At 46.7% G+C, this 20,351-nt stretch overlaps 2 protein-coding genes across 4 annotated transcripts in view; one reads left to right on the top strand and one right to left on the bottom strand.

Annotated features, from left to right (window-relative positions):
- LOC136023901 (uncharacterized) overlaps positions 1 to 12,918 on the top strand; it is a 66,780-nt gene extending 53,862 nt beyond the window's left edge. For all 3 annotated transcript variants that reach the window (XM_065698901.1, XM_065698900.1, XM_065698902.1), the window contains exons 4-8: positions 4,006 to 4,064; positions 9,470 to 9,733; positions 10,168 to 10,215; positions 11,381 to 11,486; positions 11,933 to 12,918. In XM_065698901.1, coding sequence (XP_065554973.1) covers positions 4,006 to 4,064; positions 9,470 to 9,733; positions 10,168 to 10,215; positions 11,381 to 11,486; positions 11,933 to 11,948 — 493 coding nt within the window. In that variant the 3' untranslated portion in view covers positions 11,949 to 12,918. The remainder of the gene's footprint in view (positions 1 to 4,005; positions 4,065 to 9,469; positions 9,734 to 10,167; positions 10,216 to 11,380; positions 11,487 to 11,932) is intronic.
- A 3,324-nt stretch (positions 12,919 to 16,242) lies between these two features.
- On the bottom strand, positions 16,243 to 18,004 carry DAD1 (defender against cell death 1). The gene is made up of 3 exons (XM_065698974.1): positions 17,692 to 18,004; positions 16,986 to 17,136; positions 16,243 to 16,440 (listed from the first exon to the last, which is right to left on the bottom strand). Exons 1-2 carry the CDS (start codon positions 17,930 to 17,932, stop codon positions 17,006 to 17,008), a joined length of 372 nt encoding a protein of 123 aa, XP_065555046.1. The 5' UTR covers positions 17,933 to 18,004; the 3' UTR covers positions 16,243 to 16,440; positions 16,986 to 17,005.
- Positions 18,005 to 20,351: the final 2,347 nt, after the last annotated feature.

Raw genomic sequence — 20,351 nt, 5'->3', positions numbered from 1 at the left:
GGCGATTTGGGCAAGGCTCAGCTTGTGTTTGGTAAAACATTTCCCAATAGTCATGTGAAACACCTCTAGGTAGGTAGGTTGTTGCCTATGGTGCTGGACAGTGAAAGGAGGAACCTCACGTGGCTGAGCAGACAGGCAGAAGCGGAGGAACCCTCAAAAAAGCCGAGCAAACGAAATTGCCCACCACTGACCCACACTACAGAAATGCAGTGAGTGTTCACTTCCCTGTGAGCATCCCGACCGCCCAAGGTAGAGGTGAAGGGGCTGCCAGTACAGCCCCGTTGGTGGAAGTGTCACCAGCTGGGAGCTAACCCTCAGAACTGTGGTTAAGTGCTCTGCTGTTGTGACAACAGCCTCAAATTCACCTTTGCCTCAGGGGGTGTCTTGCCAAGTAAGTGGATTAAACCTCAGTGTTGCAGTAGGACCCAAAATTGTGTCCCAGGGCTGTTCTGTGACTTGGCAATAAAAGGAATTTGCTAGTAGAAATGCATAGCTCTGTTTTGTAATACATCTTGCGCAGTAACAAACCCCACCTGAAGATGGAAATGTGGTCTGAAAGAAAGGGGGTATTCAGTGGTTACCCTGACCCTAGACTGGGACTGTGTTGTTATTCCCACCACTTTTTGCCATTCCTGCACAACAAGGCTTTGGGCAGGGATCATAAAGTGATTCCTGCTTACTAAGGAGTAGGGTGTTCCCACCTCTGATACCTGAGGTGGCTGTAATCAAATCTGGTTGCTCTCATGCCCTTGAACATGGAAAAAGCTAATTGAGAAAGAGGGGCTAGAGGAGGTGTGTGGAAATCTGTATGGGCATTTATAGCTTCTTGCAGAGCCAGATAGGTGCTTGAATGTGTTCGAGGCCTCCAGCAGGCACTGAGGTGGCTGGAGGAAGAGACCCATTTTGTAAAGCCAGCTCACACGGTGTCGGTACTGACGGATGGAATACACTCACGTGGGGAAGTGGAACCAAACTTCTTGTTGTGCCAGGTGAGCTGTCTCCTTTCTGTGTTCGGGTGGACTCAACAGAGACAATCCTGTGGTCTAGCTTCACAAATAACAGTGTAGTGCTCCAAGTTGTGGAGCAATTTTGGATGGTTTTAGTATTCCCTGCAAAGCAGTAGTTGGCTTCCTATGTAACCAGTGTGGACCAGGAAAGGCTCCATCCCAGGTAAAGGAAGCAAAGGAAAACTTGTGAAAAACAAATTCTTTCCTCCTTTGGAAACTGTGACTATATACTGACACCTAAGAGCCTTTCTCAAGAATCTGAAAGAATGGGAAGCACTGCCACCCGTGTTACCCCTCCTAGCCTAAGCATAGCTGGGTAAAGGCTTGGGGAGATCTGCTGCTTCTAGAAGTGGCTTGTGAGGTTTTTGTCATGGGAGGAAATGCTGTGTGATTATAATACTGGCTACAGCGAGCTGACTTTTGGCTCAGGGACCAGGCTGACCGTCCAACCCAGTGAGTGCGCATCTTTCCTGTGTTTCCTTTGTCCATAGTCCTTGACTGGTCGCTGTAGTGCCCTCTTAGACATTCTTACTCTATCTGTGTCACATTACAGGTGGGAAGGAGAACATGGGCAGTGTTTAATAATGCAGAGAATGTAATCAGGGGAGTCTCAGAGATACTGGACATGCACAAAACCTCCCACTTGGATGCACATCTTGAAAGGCATTTTCAGGACCAGGTTTCACCGTGCTCGGTGTAGCAGCACTTTTGGGCTGCAAGGTCCCCTTGATACTGAACAGGCATTCTCATGGGAGGGAGGTGTCACTGATAGGCCTTAAAAATAAGAAAAGGCAAAGGAAAACCCTGCACTGAAAAGTCAAAGTGAGCTGGGAATAGTTTTCCCCTTGTCTGGGTAATGACACTGGACTCAAACCTATCGTGTGAGGGAGCTTTGCTGTGGTGTGAATGCAGGTTCTTTCTGTATGAGATCATGTGCAGGGCTGATGCAGACATTTTTGTAATGAAATGTGTCAGAGTGTGAATAGTGCATACCAAGTCACTTTTGGAAAGGGAACGGAGCTTTTGGTGATACCAGGTAAGCAGCAACTTGTCCTGGAAACTGGAATTGAGGAATTTTCAGCTTGCTTTTAGTAGTTGTGTGGAGACCAATCTTGGAAGTGAATTGTGCAGTTCTCCAGGTGTCCCTTGGACTTGCTTTTCCTGCATCTCCCTTTGCCTTGTGCTCCTGTGCTGTCTGTTATGGTATGAAAGATTCTTTAGAAGCCTGTTCCCATTTCCCCCTTCCCCCTACTTATAGATGGATGTGTGCGTTATCGAGACCTGATACCCCAGACAAGTATGAAGGCAGGTCCCATCTATACTAAAGCTGTTCCAGCGATCCTTCTGCTCTCCAGTGTCACTGTATCCCAGCAGGGTTCGTGTTGCGGTGGAAAGCAGAGTGTGAGCAATGGTGCTTACCACAAAGGCACCTTTGGGAATGGGACAAGGCTCTTTGTGATGCCCAGAAAGTGCTTGCTGACCAAGCCAAGACTGCCTGTTGCTTTTCAAGCTTGGTGAGCTCCAGGGAACATGCACCACCAGGCTGGTTTTCGTTCAGCTTGGGGTAGATTTCCCACTCTAAAGCAATCCAAGGGAAAAGCTGAAGGAACTGTGGGGACAGGGGACGGAGGTTGAAGAGTGCCCCTTAGTTCTGCCTCCAGCCTTGGCCTCATCCCACATGGGCAGACTGGCAACCTCTGCTCCTGCCCTGGGATCCTTCAGCCTCTTGTCACCCTTCTGCTGCCTCTCCTACAAGGCATGGCTGGGCAGAGCCCTGGGGACAGATGCTGCTTCTTCAAGTGGCTTCGATGGGCTTTTTGTTATGGAAGGAAATGCTGTGTGATTATGGCAGCTACAGCCAGCTGACGTTTGGCTCAGGGACCAGACTGTCTGTCCAAGCCAGTAAGTGTGCGGCTTTTCTGTGTGTCTTTTGTCAAAAGTCCCTTAGGGTGCCTTGCAGATGGACTTGTTCTATCGAGGTCGCCTTTCCTAGGGAAGGAGAACATAGGTGCTGTTTCTAGGCAGGCAGTGAAGAGGAGGGTCTCAGATGGTGTACTTCCATGGAATCCCCACTCATGTAACTCAAGGCAGAAAGAGCAGTCCTCCAAAATGAAATTTGTCAGCACAGGTTTAACAGTGCTCTTGATCCAAGCGTCAGGTTAAGGAGGGAGCCACAACTGAGGATGTAGCTGACCCTAGACTGGATTCTGTTGTTATTCCCATCCCTTTTTGCCATTCCTGTAGAGCAAGGCTTTAGGGCAGGGATCATAAAGTGATCCCTGCTTATTAACGAGCAGGGTGCTCCCATCTCTGATACCTGAGGAGGCTGTAAATAATTTGGTTACTCCCATGCCTTTGAACATGGAAAAAGCTAATTGAGAAAGAGGGGCTAGAGGAGGTGTGTGGAAATCTGTATGGGCATTTATAGCTTCTTGCAGAGCCAGATAGGTGCTTGAATGTGTCCGAGGCCTCCAGCAGGCACTGAGGTGGCTGGAGGAAGAGACCCATTGTGTAAAGCCAGCTCACACGGTGTCGGTACTGACGGATGGAATACACTCACGTGGGGAAGTGGAACCAAACTTCTTGTTGTGCCAGGTGAGCTGTCTCCTTTCTGTGTTCGGGTGGACTCAACAGAGACAATCCTGTGGTCTAGCTTCACAAATAACAGTGTGGTGGCTTTGTGGAGCAATTTGGAATGGATTTAGTATTCCCTCAAAGAAGTGGTTGGCTTCCTCTCTAACCACTGTGCTTGAGGGAAGGCTCCATCCCAGGTAAAGGAAGCAAGGGAAAACTTGTGAAAAGAAATGAAATTCTTTCCTCCTTTAGAAACTGTGACTATATACTCACATCTAAGAACAGTTCTCAAGTATGTCAGTGGGAAGCACTGATACCACTGTGCTCCTAGCCTAGGCATAGCTCGTCAAAGGCTTAGGGACGTGTGCTGCTTATAAAATTAGCTTGCGGGGTTTTTGCTATGGAAGGAAATGCTGTGTGATTATGGGAGCAACGACTGGCAGCTGACTTTTGGCTCAGGGACCAGGCTGACCGTCCAACCCAGTGAGTGCGCATCTTTCCTGTGTTTCCTTTGTCCATAGTCCTTGACTGGTCGCTGTAGTGCCCTCTTAGACATTCTTACTCTGTCTGTGTCACATTACAGGTGGGAAGGAGAACATGGGCAGTGTTTAATAATGCAGAGAATGTAATCAGGGGAGTCTCAGAGATACTGGACATGCACAAAACCTCCCACTTGGATGCACATCTTGAAAGGCATTTTCAGGACCAGGTTTCACCGTGCTCTGTGTAGCAGCACTTTTGGGCTGCAAGGTCCCCTTGATACTGAACAGGCATTCTCATGGGAGGGAGCTGTCACTGATAGGCCTTAAAAATAGGAAAAGGCAAAGGAAAACCCTGCACTGACAAGTCAAAGTGAGCTGGGAATAGTTTTCCCCTTGTCCGGGTAAAGACACTGGACTCAAGCTTATTGTGTAAGGGTTGTGTGAGCAATGGTGCTTACCACAAAGGCACCTTTGGGAGTGGGAGAAGGCTCTTTGTGATGCCCAGAAAGTGCTTGCTGACCAAGCCAAGACTGCCTGTTGCTTTTCAAGCTTGGTGAGCTCCAGGGAACATGCACCACCAGGCTGGTTTTTGTTCAGCTTGGGGTAGATTTCCGGCTCTATGGGTATTTATAGCTTCTTGCAGAGCCAGACAGATGCTTGAATGTATCCAAGTCCTCCAGGGCCCACTGAGGTGGCTGGAGGAAGAGACCCATTTTGTAAAGACGGCTCACACAGTGTCAATATGGAGGACAGAATACACTCACATGGGGAAGTGGAACCAAACTTCTTGTTGTGCCAGGTGAGTTGTCTTGTCTCTGTCTTCGGATGGACTCAACAGAGACAATCCTGTGGTCTAGCTTCACAAATAACAGTGTAGTGGCTTTGTGGAGCAATTTGGAATGGATTTAGTATTCCCTCAAAGAAGTGGTTGGCTTCCTATCTACCCAATGTGCGCCAGGAAAGGCTCCAACCTGGGCAAAGGAAGCAAGGGAAAACTTTGAAAAGAAATTAAATTCTTTCCTCCTTTGAAAACTGTGACTATATACTCACATCCAAGAGCCTTTCCCAAGTATTTGAAGCAGTGGGAATCACTGCCACCCTTCTGCTGCCACTCTGCCTATGCATGGCTTGGCATAGGCTCGGGGAGATGTGCTGCTTCTCATGTTTCTTGAGAGGCTTTTTGTTATGGAAGGAAATGCTGTGTGATTATGGGTCCACCTACAAGCTGACTTTTGGCTCAGGGACCAGGCTGACCATCCAACCCAGTGAGTGCGCATCTTTCCTATGTTTCCTTTGTCCATAGTCCTTGACTGTTCACTGTAGTGCCCTCTTAGACATTCTTACTCTATCTGTGTCATGTTACAGGTGGGAAGGAGAATATGGGCAGTGTTTCATTTACTGCAGAGTATGTAATCAGGGGAGTCTCAGAGATACTTTAAATGCACAAAACCATCCACTTGGATGTGCAACTTGAAACACAGTTTCGGGAACAGATTTCCGCATGTTCTGTGTAGCAGCACTTTTGGGCTGCAAGGTCCCCTTGATACTGAACAGGCATTCTCATGGGAGGGAGGTGTCACTGATAGGCCTTAAAAATAAGAAAAGGCAAAGGAAAACCCTGTACTGAACAAGAGCAAGGCTTTGCGGCAGGGATCATAAAGTGTTCCATGCTTCTTAAGGAGTAGGGTGTTCCCATCTCTGATACCTGAGATGGCTGTAGTCAAATCTGGTTGCTCCCATGCCTTTGAATATGGAAATAGCTATCAGAGAAAGAGAGGCTAGAGGAGGTGTGTGGAAATCTGTATGGGTATTTATAGCTTCTTGCAGAGCCAGATAGATGCTTGAATATATCCAAGGCCTCCAGCACCCACTGAGGTGGCTGAAGGAAGAGGCCCATTTTGTAAAGACAGCTCACACGGTGTCAATATGGGAGGATGGAATACACTCACGTGGGGAAGTGGAACCAAACTTCTTGTTGTGCCAGGTGAGCTGTCTCCTCTCTGTGTTCGGATGGACTCAACGGAGACAATTCTGTGATCTAGCTTCAAAAATAAGAGTGTGGTGGCTTTGTGGAGCTATTTGGGGTGGTTTTAGTATTCCTTTTAAAGAAGTGGTAGACTTCCTCTCTAATCAATGTGGACCAGGAAAGGCTCCATTCCAGGTAAAGGAAGTGAAAACTTGGGTAAACAAGTAAGTGAAATACAAGAAGAGAGATGAGAAAGAAACCTTAATGACTTTTAATAAGTGGTGCTGGTTTGGATTTGTCAAGGATGGAAGCAGAAAGAGAATTGCCTTGTGGCTCTTCCTTGTGGCATGGAATGCCACATTTAATGAGACGGTAGTGTGGGGAGGAAGAAAGATAAGCCATGGCCATGGACAGAACTTGTAATGTATTAGAAGTATCTTCACACAGAATGGTGGGATTTCCTTGAGGAATGTTAGGCAGATTGGGGTGGATAGAAGTGTTACACAGGTTTTTGCTATGGCAAGCAACACAGTGTCTGTGAATAGCTACCAACTTACCTTTGGAAACGGGACCAGGCTCATGGTGACACCAAGTAAGATTGCTGAGATTTGCGACACTGAGCTGTTGAGTGGGAAACTTCAATCCCCCCAGTCCCAAGGTGAATGTTTGCTGGGAGAGCAGCGAGCTGCAGTTCAGAAGCTGGTGCCAAAACGTAGCACCAGCAATCTCTTGGTTACTGCAGTATCTGCTGGATATTGCAGAGCCACAGAGATGCTCTGCAGAGCCGTGATGGGAGTTTCACAGGCTGTGGAGCTTTCCTGGGAGACAAGATGTAAAACTGACAGCTTGTGCAGGTGCAACGTTCCGTGCCACTCTTCCAGGTGTGTGAACTTTGAAAGGAAGAAAACTACGGAGTTTTCTGCGAGTATATCTCAAACCTGAGTGTACCCCACTTGTAGTTAGGCATTTACTTAACTTGAGAAGTTCACATACCTGGAGAAATCAGAAGGTTAATTCCTACTCTTAACAGTTTGTGAAACTATTGGAAGGAAACCCATGACACAGAGCTTGCTTAGACAATGTCACAGGCACGAAGGTACTCATAGTGGCACAGTACCTCTAACCATGCAGGGCCCACAAAAGACCTCTGGCAGACCTTTTGGAACTTCACTGGGGCACAGCCATCACTAAAGTGCTCATTAAGTCACTGGTGTTGCACCTCTGGGGTCAAGATTAGCCTGCATGAGTGTGTGAGGAGGTAGATTTCCCCTGAGTTGGGCAGCAGCTCCAGGTTTACCCTAGTTGTGGAATTTCATGTCTCAGGCTGAGGAACAGGAAGAGGATCTAAGATGTCTGTCACACCAGTTCCAGTCTGACCAGAGATACAGAAAGTGATGTATATCTGCATAATACAAGCTGTGTGCTAAAGCAGTTCAGGATTTCTACTGCAGCTTGTTTGGAAAAAAGGCATAGGTCTCAGTTTGATGTTGGAACAGTCTTCCACTGCTTCCTCCCTGATATCAGTCTCCAGAGTGGGCTTTCTCTGTAGAGTGAGCAGTAATAACATTCTAAGAGCTCTTGTTCTTCCACCTGGAAGATATCGTTCAGTAAAGATGAAATTAGGCTTGGTGGACAGCTCAGAGTATCATGATTTACGTCTCAATCTTTCCTACAAGAAGAGGTCACAAATAGCAATACAGCATCTCCAATGCATCCGCCAACTCATTCAGATGGAATAACAGGAAGCATAGGTCACAGCGCTGTGGTTATCATAGATGGTATTTACCAAGACTGTCTGAAAACTTTCATATGGTGCATAAGGGTGCAAATATGCAAAGGACCTTATCAGAAAAAGACTCTAGTACCAGAACAAAGTGGCAGCAGCCACTCTGAGTAAGAATAAGAAATGAGTACTTTGCAAAATAGGTGCTGCTGAAGATGCCTGCAAAAGCATTGCGCAGATTGAAAGGGAGAAAATCACAGTAATTTGGGGAGAGGTGGATATGTAACTCTTCAGAAATCATGATACTCATTGTGAGAGAGAAGCAGAACAGCTCCATCAATTCCTCATTTCTTTCATATATATGTACTCCGTGGCAATGATGCACCCTGGTTCATCTGTATTTTATACAGGGATCTACCATAAAGCTTTCTATCTGCTCATGTCTTCCTTTCCCTAACATCACTGAAATCTATTTCCAAAACAATAACCGGGAGGATGGGAGTTGGGAATGGTGTTGAGGGAGTCAGAATATACATTAGCCTGTATTCTGTATAGGTGAGAAAGAGAAAGCCTCATTAACTTCCTCAAAGCCAGGGTAAAGCTGGGATAGATAAACAGCAGTTCAGCAGATGGGCCAGAGAAAGAATACTTAGGCTTTGTAGATTACTAGCTTTTTTTCTGAAATCATAGAATCATAGAATGTTAGGGTTGGAAAGGACCTCAAGATCATCTAGTTCCAAACCCCCTGCCATGGGCTGGGACACCTCACACTAAACCATCCCACCCAAGGCTTCATCCAACCTGGCCTTGAACACTGCCAGGGATGGAGCACTCACAACCTCCCTGGGCAACCTATTCATGTTAATAAAGGAGCAGGCTATACCTTTAAGGTGCTGATAACTGATGAAAAGCGTTTCTCTCAGTGACAGGACTAGGGGCTACACTTGCATAAGGGTTTGAGACAGTTTCTAAAAGCCAAGATTGAGTTCAAATTCCTCCCATGGGAATAAATTGAAACTTCTTCATGTGAGAGCTAAGTTCTCTTTAGTATTTCTACAGTATCTAGCAGTGTGGTGTGTGAACAGGCACAAAGCAAATACTAATCTAAACTCTCAGCCCTACAAGATAAGAGTTAGTTCGTAAATGTGAACTGAAACTCCGGTTCAAATCTGTGACTGTGAAGTCCAATGGAAAATGCAGCCAGAGAGCAGCTGAGAGCCCCAAACCTGCATCTTTGCTACAGTAAGTCTTCAATGATATTTCATCTGTTCATCATTAGTGTAATGCAATGCCCATCACATTTTACTATTACTCATGAGCAAAGATTTAGGAAAGCACCTTCTCAAAGAATCAGACTTCAAGAGCTAGACAAGATGAAATGTATGCTGAGGGTACCAGTTTACGAAGCTAAATGTGCCAAAGAGAGTTTAACCACAGGTCATGCTTTGACATGTGTGGAAAATCCTAGTCTAACTGACTTGCTAGCAGAATTTGAAGCAAGAAAACAGAAATAAACCCCAGGTGTCTTAGTCTTCTATCTGCAGCCTTCAGTTCCCCACACCCCTCTTCTGCAAGGGAAAATGTAGTAAAAAATCTTGTCCTGCACTATCAGGTGGAGGAACATGATGAAACATTCATTGGTTTCATCTTTCTTTCCCTAAAAGCAGCAGGAACTACGACTGTGTATTCTCATCTAATGTCTCTTGTTCTTTTTCAGATGTTACTCCATCTCCTTCAGTCTACAGGCTGATCTCTAAAGATGATGAGAATGTGGAAATGTGCCTTATCACAGATCATTCCCCTGAAAAGCTTACTCTTAACTGGGCTGATAAGGTGACAAATACTATTGTGGAGGTGACAACACCTGAGAACAAACAGGAAGCCAGCTACCTGTCAACCTACTGGGGCAAGAAAGATGAAATGCTGTGTGGTGCAAATCACGAGGGATTTGGAGCACTGGAGGGGGAAGATCCTGAAAGTGGTAATGGCATTGTTGCATGTCTGTACAGGGTTAGTGGTACTCTGGTCTCTGTGCTAGTAGTATGATCAGGACTTACATCTCCCAACCCTGCAAGCAAAGCTGCATTATGCTCCCAGACTCTGGAGGAATGTTGACTTGTTGCCCCTGTTCCACCTTGCTGGAAACAAGATTAAAGGCTGGTAGACTGGTACCGTCACAGCAAAGAGATCTGAAAATCACACTGTGGGGCATATAAAGCTTGAAATTCCTGTCTAATGGAACACTAAAGTTTAATTGGATCATGTTTTATGCTTGCCCTGAAGCCAGCAGAAATAAGTGTTTCTGGGAGGGTTTACTAGCCAGAAACTCTAATCCAGCCAGCACAGATTTCTCTTTATGAACTTCCAAGGAAGTACATTTCTGTTATTAATTACATTTATTGTCACTTTTCGCAGGTTCCAGTGCTTTCTGTGTTACAGGAGTGTCTCCACAATTCAGGACAGGTACATACACAGCATTTGAGGAATAAAGCTTATCCTGATTAAAGGAAACGGCTTCCCAAGTTTTGGTTAATGTTTCCTGTTTGCAGAACTCCTGTTGGAGCAAAAAGCTCAGACTGGAAACTTCTGAAAGGGCCCCAGAGGCTTTAAATGTCAAAGCTGGGCTAATGTAGTCTTCCAGGTCTGAGCTGGTAATTTGGCGTAGCACATGCCTACATGCCCTTGCTAAGACCAGCCAAACACTGCTCCCCATCCTGTGATGACTGAAAGTACCGATATGAGTCAGCCTTACTGGGTGCCTGTGTGCATTTCAGACTTCAAAAGAGTTAGTTTTATTTTGGGGTACACAAACACCTGATGAACTAAAAGATAAGCACGTGGTTTCTGCACTGTGTGCTCAGAAGCATGGTTGCGCTAAAGATGTGGTGCCTCTGAGAAAGCTTTGCTTCAGCTCATGGCTGTGGGAGTATACTAGCCAGTGCTGGGGCCCAGGCAATTGCTGTTCCTGCCAGTTCAAAGGAGCTGACCTGCATCTGCTCTTGCCCTGTTTGCAGGATAGCTATGCTTTTGCAAACCTTGCTCAAAAGAACCCTGTTAGCCAAATGTTTCCAAAACACCACCTCAGAGAAACACCCACCAGTAAACTTGGCTGATTTGATCAGTCATTTCACAGGGTGTTTTTCAAAGCTAAACATAAAATTACTGTTTGATGACAGCTCCCTGCTTCCCCAATATAGACCAATGTATTTGCAAATGAAAATGGCTTTGTAACTTGAGATTAATAGAAAATCCAAGTAGCCTTTGTGTTCTTTGAATCAAATTTAACTTGCTTTCCCCATGCCTATCTTAAAAAACTTCATGGAGAAGGAGGGATGCCTCCAGCATCTTGGGTTTATAAAACACTGTATTTAAAGCCAGCTAGATAGTTGGCAGACTTGCATATTGCATGAGTAAGTGGTTATTGAATGAAAGCCTGGCTCTTGAAACACCAATTGGAAGAAATCAAAGTCTCTCAGTGAGACAGTCCCACTCACTGTCTCAGGAGCTACCCTACTAGATGGCTCAGTGATACAAAGCAGAACAGCTTCATTAAGAGTGCTTGTAAGTCTTTCTGGAAGCAAGGATGTCTCAGTGCTCTTGTGACTTTCATTCTCTGTTCCTTTTACAGATGAGAACCTGAACACAATGTCTTTATCGCAGCTGGGTCTGAAAATAATTTTAATGAAAGGAATAATTTTTAATGTCCTGATGACAATGCTCGTTTGGAAAAAGAAGTGAGTATGCATGGGGGGTGACGAGGCCTCTGATAGAAAACATCTGCACCAGTTCATTAGCTATGAGTGTTCCTTCTCCCTGTAATAAGTGTTTATGCAGTCTACACATTCACCTTTCTGTATACAACAGTAAAATCCCTCCACTCCTTTGGCCATATCATTGCTTTTGCCCAACCCTGAAGTCCATTTACTTTTTATCCACATGCAAATTTAACTTTTTTCTTCCTTCTAGATATCTCTCCTTTCTATTTCTATATCCCTCTCTTGTCGTCCCCTGACCAGTCTCCAGCTGGGAATGTTTGATACTTGTTGACTTTAAGACCTTACACCTAATATACTAGCTTTGGTCTAGTGTCTCTCCTCTTTCTATTGCCTAGACACTTCAGGTCTGCAATCTTGTCACTGTATCCCAAATAATGATATAACACACCTTTATTTCGTTACAGGAATGAAAGTAACTAGATGGTGCAGTCCTGAAGTATCAAAAAAGTCTGCTGAGGAATCTTTACCAGAGCATCATCTGCAAGAGGGAACACAGGCATTCCTACTGCAAGAGATATCACTTGCTATCTGTGTATCAGCTAGCCATTATAATCTAAATTGCTTTATTTGCATTGTTCCAAAGCTACTCAAACCTAAGCTTAAAATTTCCAGCATTCTGCTCCCCCAGATGCCTGATTCATTTAGCACGACAATGCCTCTTTTTGAATAAAGCACAGTCTGGCATAACTATAAATTACCAAACATCACTGTTACCTACTGGTGTTAAAATGACATCCGATTTCTGTTGTTTGGAGGTGTTGTTTGTTGAAAACAGCAAGTTAAATACTACCTGAATGTGAATTTTTCATATTTTGGTAGCTTTCAGGTATGCACCTCTTAGAGTGCACACCCAAAGACACTGTTTCAGTTGCAACAGTCTGAAAAGCAAAGGGAGAGTTACTCAGTGTCACCCAAAAGTCCTGAATTCAATGAACTTCTCACTTCATTATCACAGAACAAAAGAATGAGGTTTAGTACTTTTTGGAGTCTATCTGGCCTTAACATTGTTGGAATTTAAATCAGCTGAAGATTTGGCTTTGCATTTAGTAAAAATACAAACTACTTTTGTTCTTTTTCTTTCATTCTAATAATCTTTGACATGGTCTGGTGGGAGGTGTCCCATGCCCATGATCTTGAGGTTCTTTCCAACCCAAACATTCTAGAATTCTATGAATTTATGATCTTAGATTTCCCAATTTATTTTCATAATCATTGCATAAAACCATACTGAAATATTTTCCTGCCCATGTCTGTGCTCCTTGGAAACATTGCATACATATAAAAATCACATGCTGCTAATGGTTGAATTGTACTGGCAACCACACTGACGTCTTTGGCATTTCTTTGGGCCTTTGGCTGCTATTAAACAGTTCTTATCAAAAATAAGAAACTTGTTTGTCTTTTGTATCTGTGGTTTGAGGCACTTGTTTCACCCTTCAAATGAGCTTTAGGAATGAGCCTGGCCTTTAGGGTGAAGGAGGGAAATGGCAGCAGACTCTACCCTTCAGCCTGACTTGGCCACCAGGCACTTTTTGCAGGGACTGGGGGGATCCACTGCGAGGATCTATAGAGTCTCTTCCCAGAATATCTGGGTAAGAACAGCTTGGAGGGAGGGGAATGGTGGAAAGCAGCTCTCCTCCAAGGGTAGAGTCTGTGCTATGTGAAGACAAAGGTAAAATATAGCTTGCCCACAGTAAGGGGAGTAGTCCAGGCTCTTGAAGGCAGATACCTACTGCTATGGAGAACACAGAAACCTGAAGTGTCCTACCTCTGAATGGTCCCCGCTCACAAGCATCACTGGAGAATAAGGTGCCTGCTTTGCATTAATGACACCAACTGTCCAGACTGTGTCTTCAGGCTCAGACTGCTACTGGCAAGATACATTTGGAGGGAGAAATGAGAAGGGTGCTCTGAAAGAAACAGCCTTTCCTGCAAAGCCTGAACCTTGCTCATATCTCACATCAGTGTCCAAACTGAGTGGCAGGGAAAGCCTTGCCGGATGATGGGGGTGATTCTCTCTCCCTGGGTATTTCTCACTGTGCTGGATTCACAGCAATTGCAAGGAACTGTGATTTTGAAAAGGCTCATGCTTCAAATGCTTTTAGACAAAAGCTCTGGTGTGTCATGTGGGAGAGGGCCCTGTGTGGAAACCAGGCCAGCATTCCTGCCACAGCACAGTAGTCTTCCTGGTCTCCTGCCATAGTGCTGCCACCTGACCATTTAGCAGGTCACAGGGTGACAGAGTTACTGACCTCTTCAAACTTTCTGGGTACACATGCTCAGGGGTTCATTCTCTTGCCTCTCCCTTGAAACAACAGCCACTCATTTCTCTCCAGCTCTTTAAATGTGAGATTTCAGGCAATTCTTGAAGCTTACATTTTGCTCATGGTGAGATCTGCCATGTCACTTGATGAAGCTGCCTAAACCAGATTTGAAATACAAAGCAAGTCATTACATTTCACATATTTCCAATGGACTAATCTCATTCCAGAAGCCTTTGGGGAAGGAGGGTTTCCATGGTCACTACCTTTATCCATCTGAAATGTTTTGCGTTGCACTTCAACCCTGCACCTAGCCGTATGGTCAAAGAAGAAGAACTGTGCTGCCTCTTTTTCCACATTTCAGCCTTTTCCAGGTTAAATGACCCCAGTAATAAGATTTGCCAAGTGAGGAATGGGGGTGTATAGATAAGTGTTTTGACTGAAGTGACTCTTAGTACGTGATCTGCAAAATCTACAGTGAATTTGTAGGTCTAGTTTAAATATACTTTAGAGATATTAGTGGAGATATCATCACCACTTTGCTCTTTCTTGTTTATTTCAAGAAAGCAAGCCTGCAGTGCAAATCAAAGGCAGGAAATAACACACTAGGGCAGGATGTGGAAGGGGTCTGACAGCCCAGGTGGGGCAGGAAGAGGCTGTACCACCAGTTCCATGATGCCACAAACAAGATCTGGGTCACCTTTTGCTGCTCTTCTACACCCAACCACATAAACCACTTCCTCTGGAAAGTGGAGCACAAAACGGAGGGTGAGGGGAGCAGGGCTGGTGTGACACGTGGCAGGGAGGAGGAGATGCGTGTGGAAAAGAACAGCAGACGTTAGACCACAAGCCAATATCGAATGAGGTTAAGGCACCCTCCCTTCATGCCCCTTCCCCACAGCCTGCTCTTAGGTCTGGGGGGAAGTTGTTTTGGGCACGGCAGGAAAGACTGAGCTATGTATAGCGTGGGCAGGGTAAACAAGGGGAGAAAATACATTATAAAGCATGGTGAGTGGTGGGGAGAAATCTTAGAACCGTGAATTTGCTGATAGGCCTCTGCACCCTGTTATACAGGCAGTGAATCTGTGCAGAAAAATCCTTTCACTTCTCACTCAAAAGAGAAGGGAGGAAGATGGGGCAGGCCAGAGTCCTCTCACATTATCAAGGAAGGGGATACCACCATGGTCCATCTCTAGCACCCTCTCCCCAACAACTGTCCCTTAATACCTAGTTATGGGTAGGAGATGAATTTGCATCCTTTCTGGGGTTTTGTTGGAGAAAAGACCCTGATATCTGTCACCAAAGTATGGTCTATGTAAGGAACAAAGCTTCAAGTTATCTACAGACTTGTTAAAACTTAATCACATGTGGAAGTAGCTCTAATGGGACCTGAATTCTAGTGCTGAGTTCATAGCAACTAGTGGCATTGCAAGCTGGTAAAAATTAGCAGGGGGGAAGGAAGGAACCCTACAGAACCCCCACCTTTTCCCCTTTTCCACAGGCTCCATGTAGTGCTTAAGCAGAAGTGGCCATAGGAGAGTCCCTGTTTGGAGCTCTCTCAAGCCAAAACGCGGGGAGACCGAGTCACGCAAACCACAGGGAGGCACTCGCAGCTCACAAACAGCAGTGGCAAAAGGGAGAGCCGGAGCTGCTCCGCCTCTTGTGAACGTGGGGGCTCTGTCTTGCTTCCCGTGAACATGCTGGCTCTGCTCTGCCTGGCTGAGGGCCTCTCTTACGGGAAAGAGCTCGGTGGCTCATTTACAAGACCTGCCTGCTGTCTTGTTCCCTGCCTGCTCCCCAGCAGTACAAACCCAGCTTAATGCCTAAGGCTGGGGGGAGATAGTGCTGTCAGAGCTGGCATGAATTCTCTTTTCCTACCAGACCCAGACAGCACCCTTTGAGATAGTAAAGACCCAGCTCCCTCATACCTCATTCTTCGGAGCCTACAATAGGCAAGAGACTTAGGAGCCCCAGGTTTCACACTTTTATGGGTTTAATGGCTGCAGCACATTATGCTAAAAGGAAAAAGGTGGTGAAACCATAATCTAATACTGAGGTTGAAGCTATCAGATCCCATGTTCTATCTCCTGAGTGCCAGCAGAAAAAACATTTTTTTCACATTGCCTCAACACATATTTTACCTATCCAGTGTTTCCGTTGCAGAGCAAACCAGACAAGCCTGAACCAAGGATAGAGCCTCATGCATGAAGGCAATACCAGTAAATTCTCCAGCCAAATGGGTGGAGGGGCAGGAAATATGAAGATGAAAAGAATGGATGACAACTGCGTTTCCATGACTTGTTTCCTGCTTCCCTCTGAAACTGGGGCACAGAAAAAAGCCTGCTGGGTAGAATAGGAGGGAGAGATGTAAAAGACAGGGAGCTGTGCTGAGAGGGAATTCGGGTGTCAGAAGAACTTCTGTATTTATCAGCAATAGGGAAAAGAATGCAGTATCATTTATGAAAAACCTTTAGGTTTTTATTGAGAGAAAGGATTACAGTCACTGTAACACGGCAGCAGACCCCTCATAGGGCAGTCTGAGGGAAAGAAATCTTGAGCCCTGTGTCTCCTTCCTCCACCAAGGAAACAGGTAAGACTCTGCTGGAGAGCAGCACTTCCCAATGCCAAGTTTTGACATCAGAGCTCAAGACCTGGAAAGAAAGAAAGAAATAAAGGCAATGTGAGCAAGGCTTCTGCAATGGGAGAGGAAATACCCCACAGGCCCAAATGATCTTATAGCCCCTTGCAACAGTAACAACAGCACATGTCCTCCATTTTCCAGCACCAAACTCCCTCCTCTCATTTGCTGAGAAATTCCAGAGTTAAGACACCAGCCATTCCACGGCCTCCAAATAGGACAATCCTCATCAACCGAGCCCAGGACTTCCAGCTTCCAAAGCCTCTCTTGCAAAGAGCAGTGTATTTATCTCATAAGAGAGAAACATGAGCAAGTCTACGTAATACTCCTAGTTAAACGGCTTTTTAAATTATAAAAGCCCCCCAAAACATAAATAAAATACATGCATGAAACCAGAAAGCCATAAATCCTAACCTAAAAGCTTTACTGTACTTGACCAAGACAAAGCTGGGAGCTAGGCCTTCTGGATTCACCGTCTTTCTAGTTCTCTCCCAGGTACAGAAGTACTGTAGTCTTGTGACCTGCCGTGCCCCCTTTTGTGACCCCATGGATCAGTACCTTAGAGTCTCTTCTAGAGCTCAGCCAACAAAATTGATGACAACGAGATGGAGGATGGTGTTGGCAAAGAGGAAATCAGCAAACGCTCGCTCTGGTGAAATGCCTTGGAACTCGCCTTTGTTCTGGGGATTGATCTGGATCCGGAGGCAGACTGTATGGTAGAGAAGGAATAAGAGATTAGTGACCAGAAAAAGCAGCACAGTTGTCTTGGGGCAGCCCACCCCAGTCTGGGTCACCGTTCCAGCTAGGTACCACAAGAAAATGTAACTCCATCTTTACTGTAAGATGAACGGGACACTGGCAGGGGATTTGCACAGCGCTTTTATGCACTCAGCTCTCCCGTAGCACTACACCATCGGGGTGGCCAAGTGAATCCGAATAAGAGGCTTAAATGGGACTAGCATAAACACAGGGCTATCTCTACGTCCTTCACTGGGTGTGCTGGGGAGGGCTGCACAGGAACAAGGTGGTTTTGGGGAGTATGCTCCTATGGGGGAGCGAGGGGTGCTGGAGGTTGCTATGGGACCTCCCTGGCTGCCGGTTTGAGGGAATCCTACGCTTCCTACAAGGCACCCGGGCACTTCCAAGCAGCGCTCTGACGGCCGGGGGCCTCCGGCCGGGGCTGCCGGGGTCGCTGGGGGAGGCTCAGGCTTTGCAGCGCTGGGGGTGCCAGCGAACACCGCGCGGGGCCACGGCGGGCACTGACCGCCGAGGATGAAGCTGCCGACGGCGGAGATGAAGCCGCTGAGGAAGGAGTTGAAGGGGAAGGTGCCGACGCCGAGGCAGTAGCCGAACTGCAGCGCGCCGGTGAGCAGCACGTACAGGAGGTAGGCGTCCAGCACCTTGAGGCGGCTCGGCGTGCCGCTGCCGTACTCCGCCAGGAAACGCCGCACCACCGAGCCCACCGAGCCAGCGCCCGCCGCTCCGGAGGCCGCCGCGCCCGACATGGTCCCGCCGGCCCGGCTGAGGTGGGCGGAAGCGGGTGCGAGCAGTGATTCCGGGGCGCGGCGGGAGGGCGCAGGCGCAAGGCCAGCGCGCAGCCGTGGCACAGGGCGCTGCGCTGGCGCTGCCGGCGCGGTGCGCATGTGCGGTGTGGGAGGGCGGGCGGTACAGGGCGGGGCTGCGGTAGCCATGGCGGCGGGTGGAGTTCAGGTCACTGCTCTGATGGGCAAAGGGCTGCTGGAGCCGCTACCGCTAAGGTCAAGCTGAAATAAGGTCAAGCTAAAAGTAGTCTAGAAAAAGCCTGGCAAGTTCTTAACTCCTGTTTGGCTAACGCAGAGCAGGGTTGTGCTCGTCAAGAGCCATGGCAGAGTTTTGCTTAGTGTGCTGCAATATACAGCTCTCTAGGAAGGGACTCCTTTCATGCCCCTCCTGCTGGCTCGTTGATGGCCCCTGGAAGGAAGCATCGTAGGTCCAAGTAGTGGGGTACAGGGACATCAAGAGGAGCCATTAACCTCGTGGTTTTGATCGCACATAGCAGAGGAGGGGTTCAATGTCTAATGTAAAGGAGGATGGGGGCTGAGGTTCCACATTTAGGCCTGTGTGTGTTTGGCTCCAGAGATGACCCAGTGTGATCTAGGATGGAGCCTGGCTTGTGGTTCGTGGATGTGTCAGCAGTGGGTGTTGCAGTCACAGTGTCTTCACTGATCATTAAGACTGAGCAGGACCTCTGCGTCTCCAGGTTTGGAGAGGTGGGTCCATGGTGTTTCCATTCCACATGCTACGTATTTGGACTGCTGACTGAAAAGACCACCTTCCTGATAGCTGGGGATTGCTGTTTGACCTCTGTAGGGGAAGTTTGATACAGGATAAGTCTCTGGATTGCTGTGCTGGCTGTAAGCAAGGTCTATGAGTTTCTGCTCCGATGAGCCCTGGTAGGAAAACATTGTCCAGCTATGTTTCTGGTCTTGCATCTCACACTGGGCTCTATTAAAACTCCAAGTAACTTTGCTTTCTGCTTGTCTCTGTCGTTTCTTGAAGGCGCCTTGCCAGGTTTTGCTGTATCTACAAACAACAGGGAGGTAGCACCACGTTCCTCAAGGGGCTCATTAAACTGCTGACAGCCATAACGAGTTCTGCATTCTGCCACTCCCTGCAGAGTTTTAAGCATTGTGTAGCTAATTAGGGAGCTCTCAGATGTGTTTCAGTCAATACAAACAGCATCACTTTTGATTGTCATTCGTTTTAATTATGCCTGACCAGAAGAATGGAAATGAAGACATTTTGAAAGACAGTGACTCTGGCTTATATCCTGGTGGGGATCAGACAGAGGGAGGAGAGGTGTCTTTGTGGTCAAGCAATGAGTGGCAAGTTTGATTCATGTGCTGGCAATAAGAGTTCTTATTCTAGTCTGTTCTCTCATCATTGCCACCCACAGCAGTGTCAAAGGCTTTATGTGCAAAGCTTTTGCCTTCTCTGATTAGCACTGTTGTACTCACTATGCACAGAAACAGGCGGCCTAGTGGTCACCGTTGGCAAAGAATTTCAGGGCTTTCTTTTCATGACAGAAATTAAAACTCTTAATTAAGAAAAAATTCTGTCTCTTACTGTGGTCCCCTTGAACTCCACTCTCCTCAGGACATAAACCCTGGAAAGAGCTGTCTCAATGAAGACATGGACAAGTGATAGAAATGTTGAGAGACATGGTGGAAGGACCCTCCAGCTGATGCTCTCAGCAGGTTACAGGCAGGTGCATGGCTGAAGACATAGCTGGGGCTGGTCGTTACATGGAGACCTGATCATTCCATCTGTTCTTATCCAGTTGTCCACTCAGAGCACAATGTCCTGACCTAGAGAGAAGAGACTGTCAAAAGTCTTGCTAAAGTCAAGGTAAATGACAGCCATTGCTCTCCCCATCCATAGTGCATACTTAGAGATGGTAATCACATTGGGCAGGCCTGGTTTACCCACGGTAAATGCATGTGAACTGTTGCAGTTCTCTTCCTCTCCTTCGTATGCCCTGATGTGCATTTCCAGAAGACTTGCTCCATGAATTTTTCAGCCTTCTTAGAAAATGTCTGCTTCTGTTTGCTGACTTTCATTTTCACCTTTTCATTCCTTGAAGCCTGCCAGCATGACGTCTGATTCAGGTTAATGTGCTTTCTGGGACCCTTTCAACCACACACTATTTTACCAAGAGAGAAAGCGGAAAGCTGCAAACCGCTTTGCTTGCTGTGATGTATGAGATTGTGATATCAAATGAGCACCGACCCAAACCGAGGAGATGTTTCAGACAACACCAAGCCACAGCACTGAATGATAAGGGTCCTTGCACTGTGTTGCTGTCCTTGGCTTTGGGCTTTGTCCAGGAAGCAGGAGGCACTGTCTTGCAATAGCCTCTGACCTGCAGTTTCTCTTACATGGCTT

Source organism: Lathamus discolor, chromosome 20, assembly GCF_037157495.1.
Source record: "Lathamus discolor isolate bLatDis1 chromosome 20, bLatDis1.hap1, whole genome shotgun sequence".
In the NCBI taxonomy this organism is placed as follows: domain Eukaryota; kingdom Metazoa; phylum Chordata; class Aves; order Psittaciformes; family Psittacidae; genus Lathamus; species Lathamus discolor.
This window is presented reverse-complemented; position numbering and strand designations above follow the sequence as displayed.

Excerpts from the sequence above, each read along its gene's own strand:
- DAD1 (XM_065698974.1), bottom strand. The coding sequence starts at position 17,932 with ATGTCGGGCGCGGCGGCCTCCGGAGCGGCGGGCGCTGGCTCGGTGGGC. Across the intron at positions 17,137-17,691 it reads CGGCAGCTTCATCCTCGGCG|TCTGCCTCCGGATCCAGATC; the intron begins GTCAGTGCCCGC and ends TCTACCATACAG.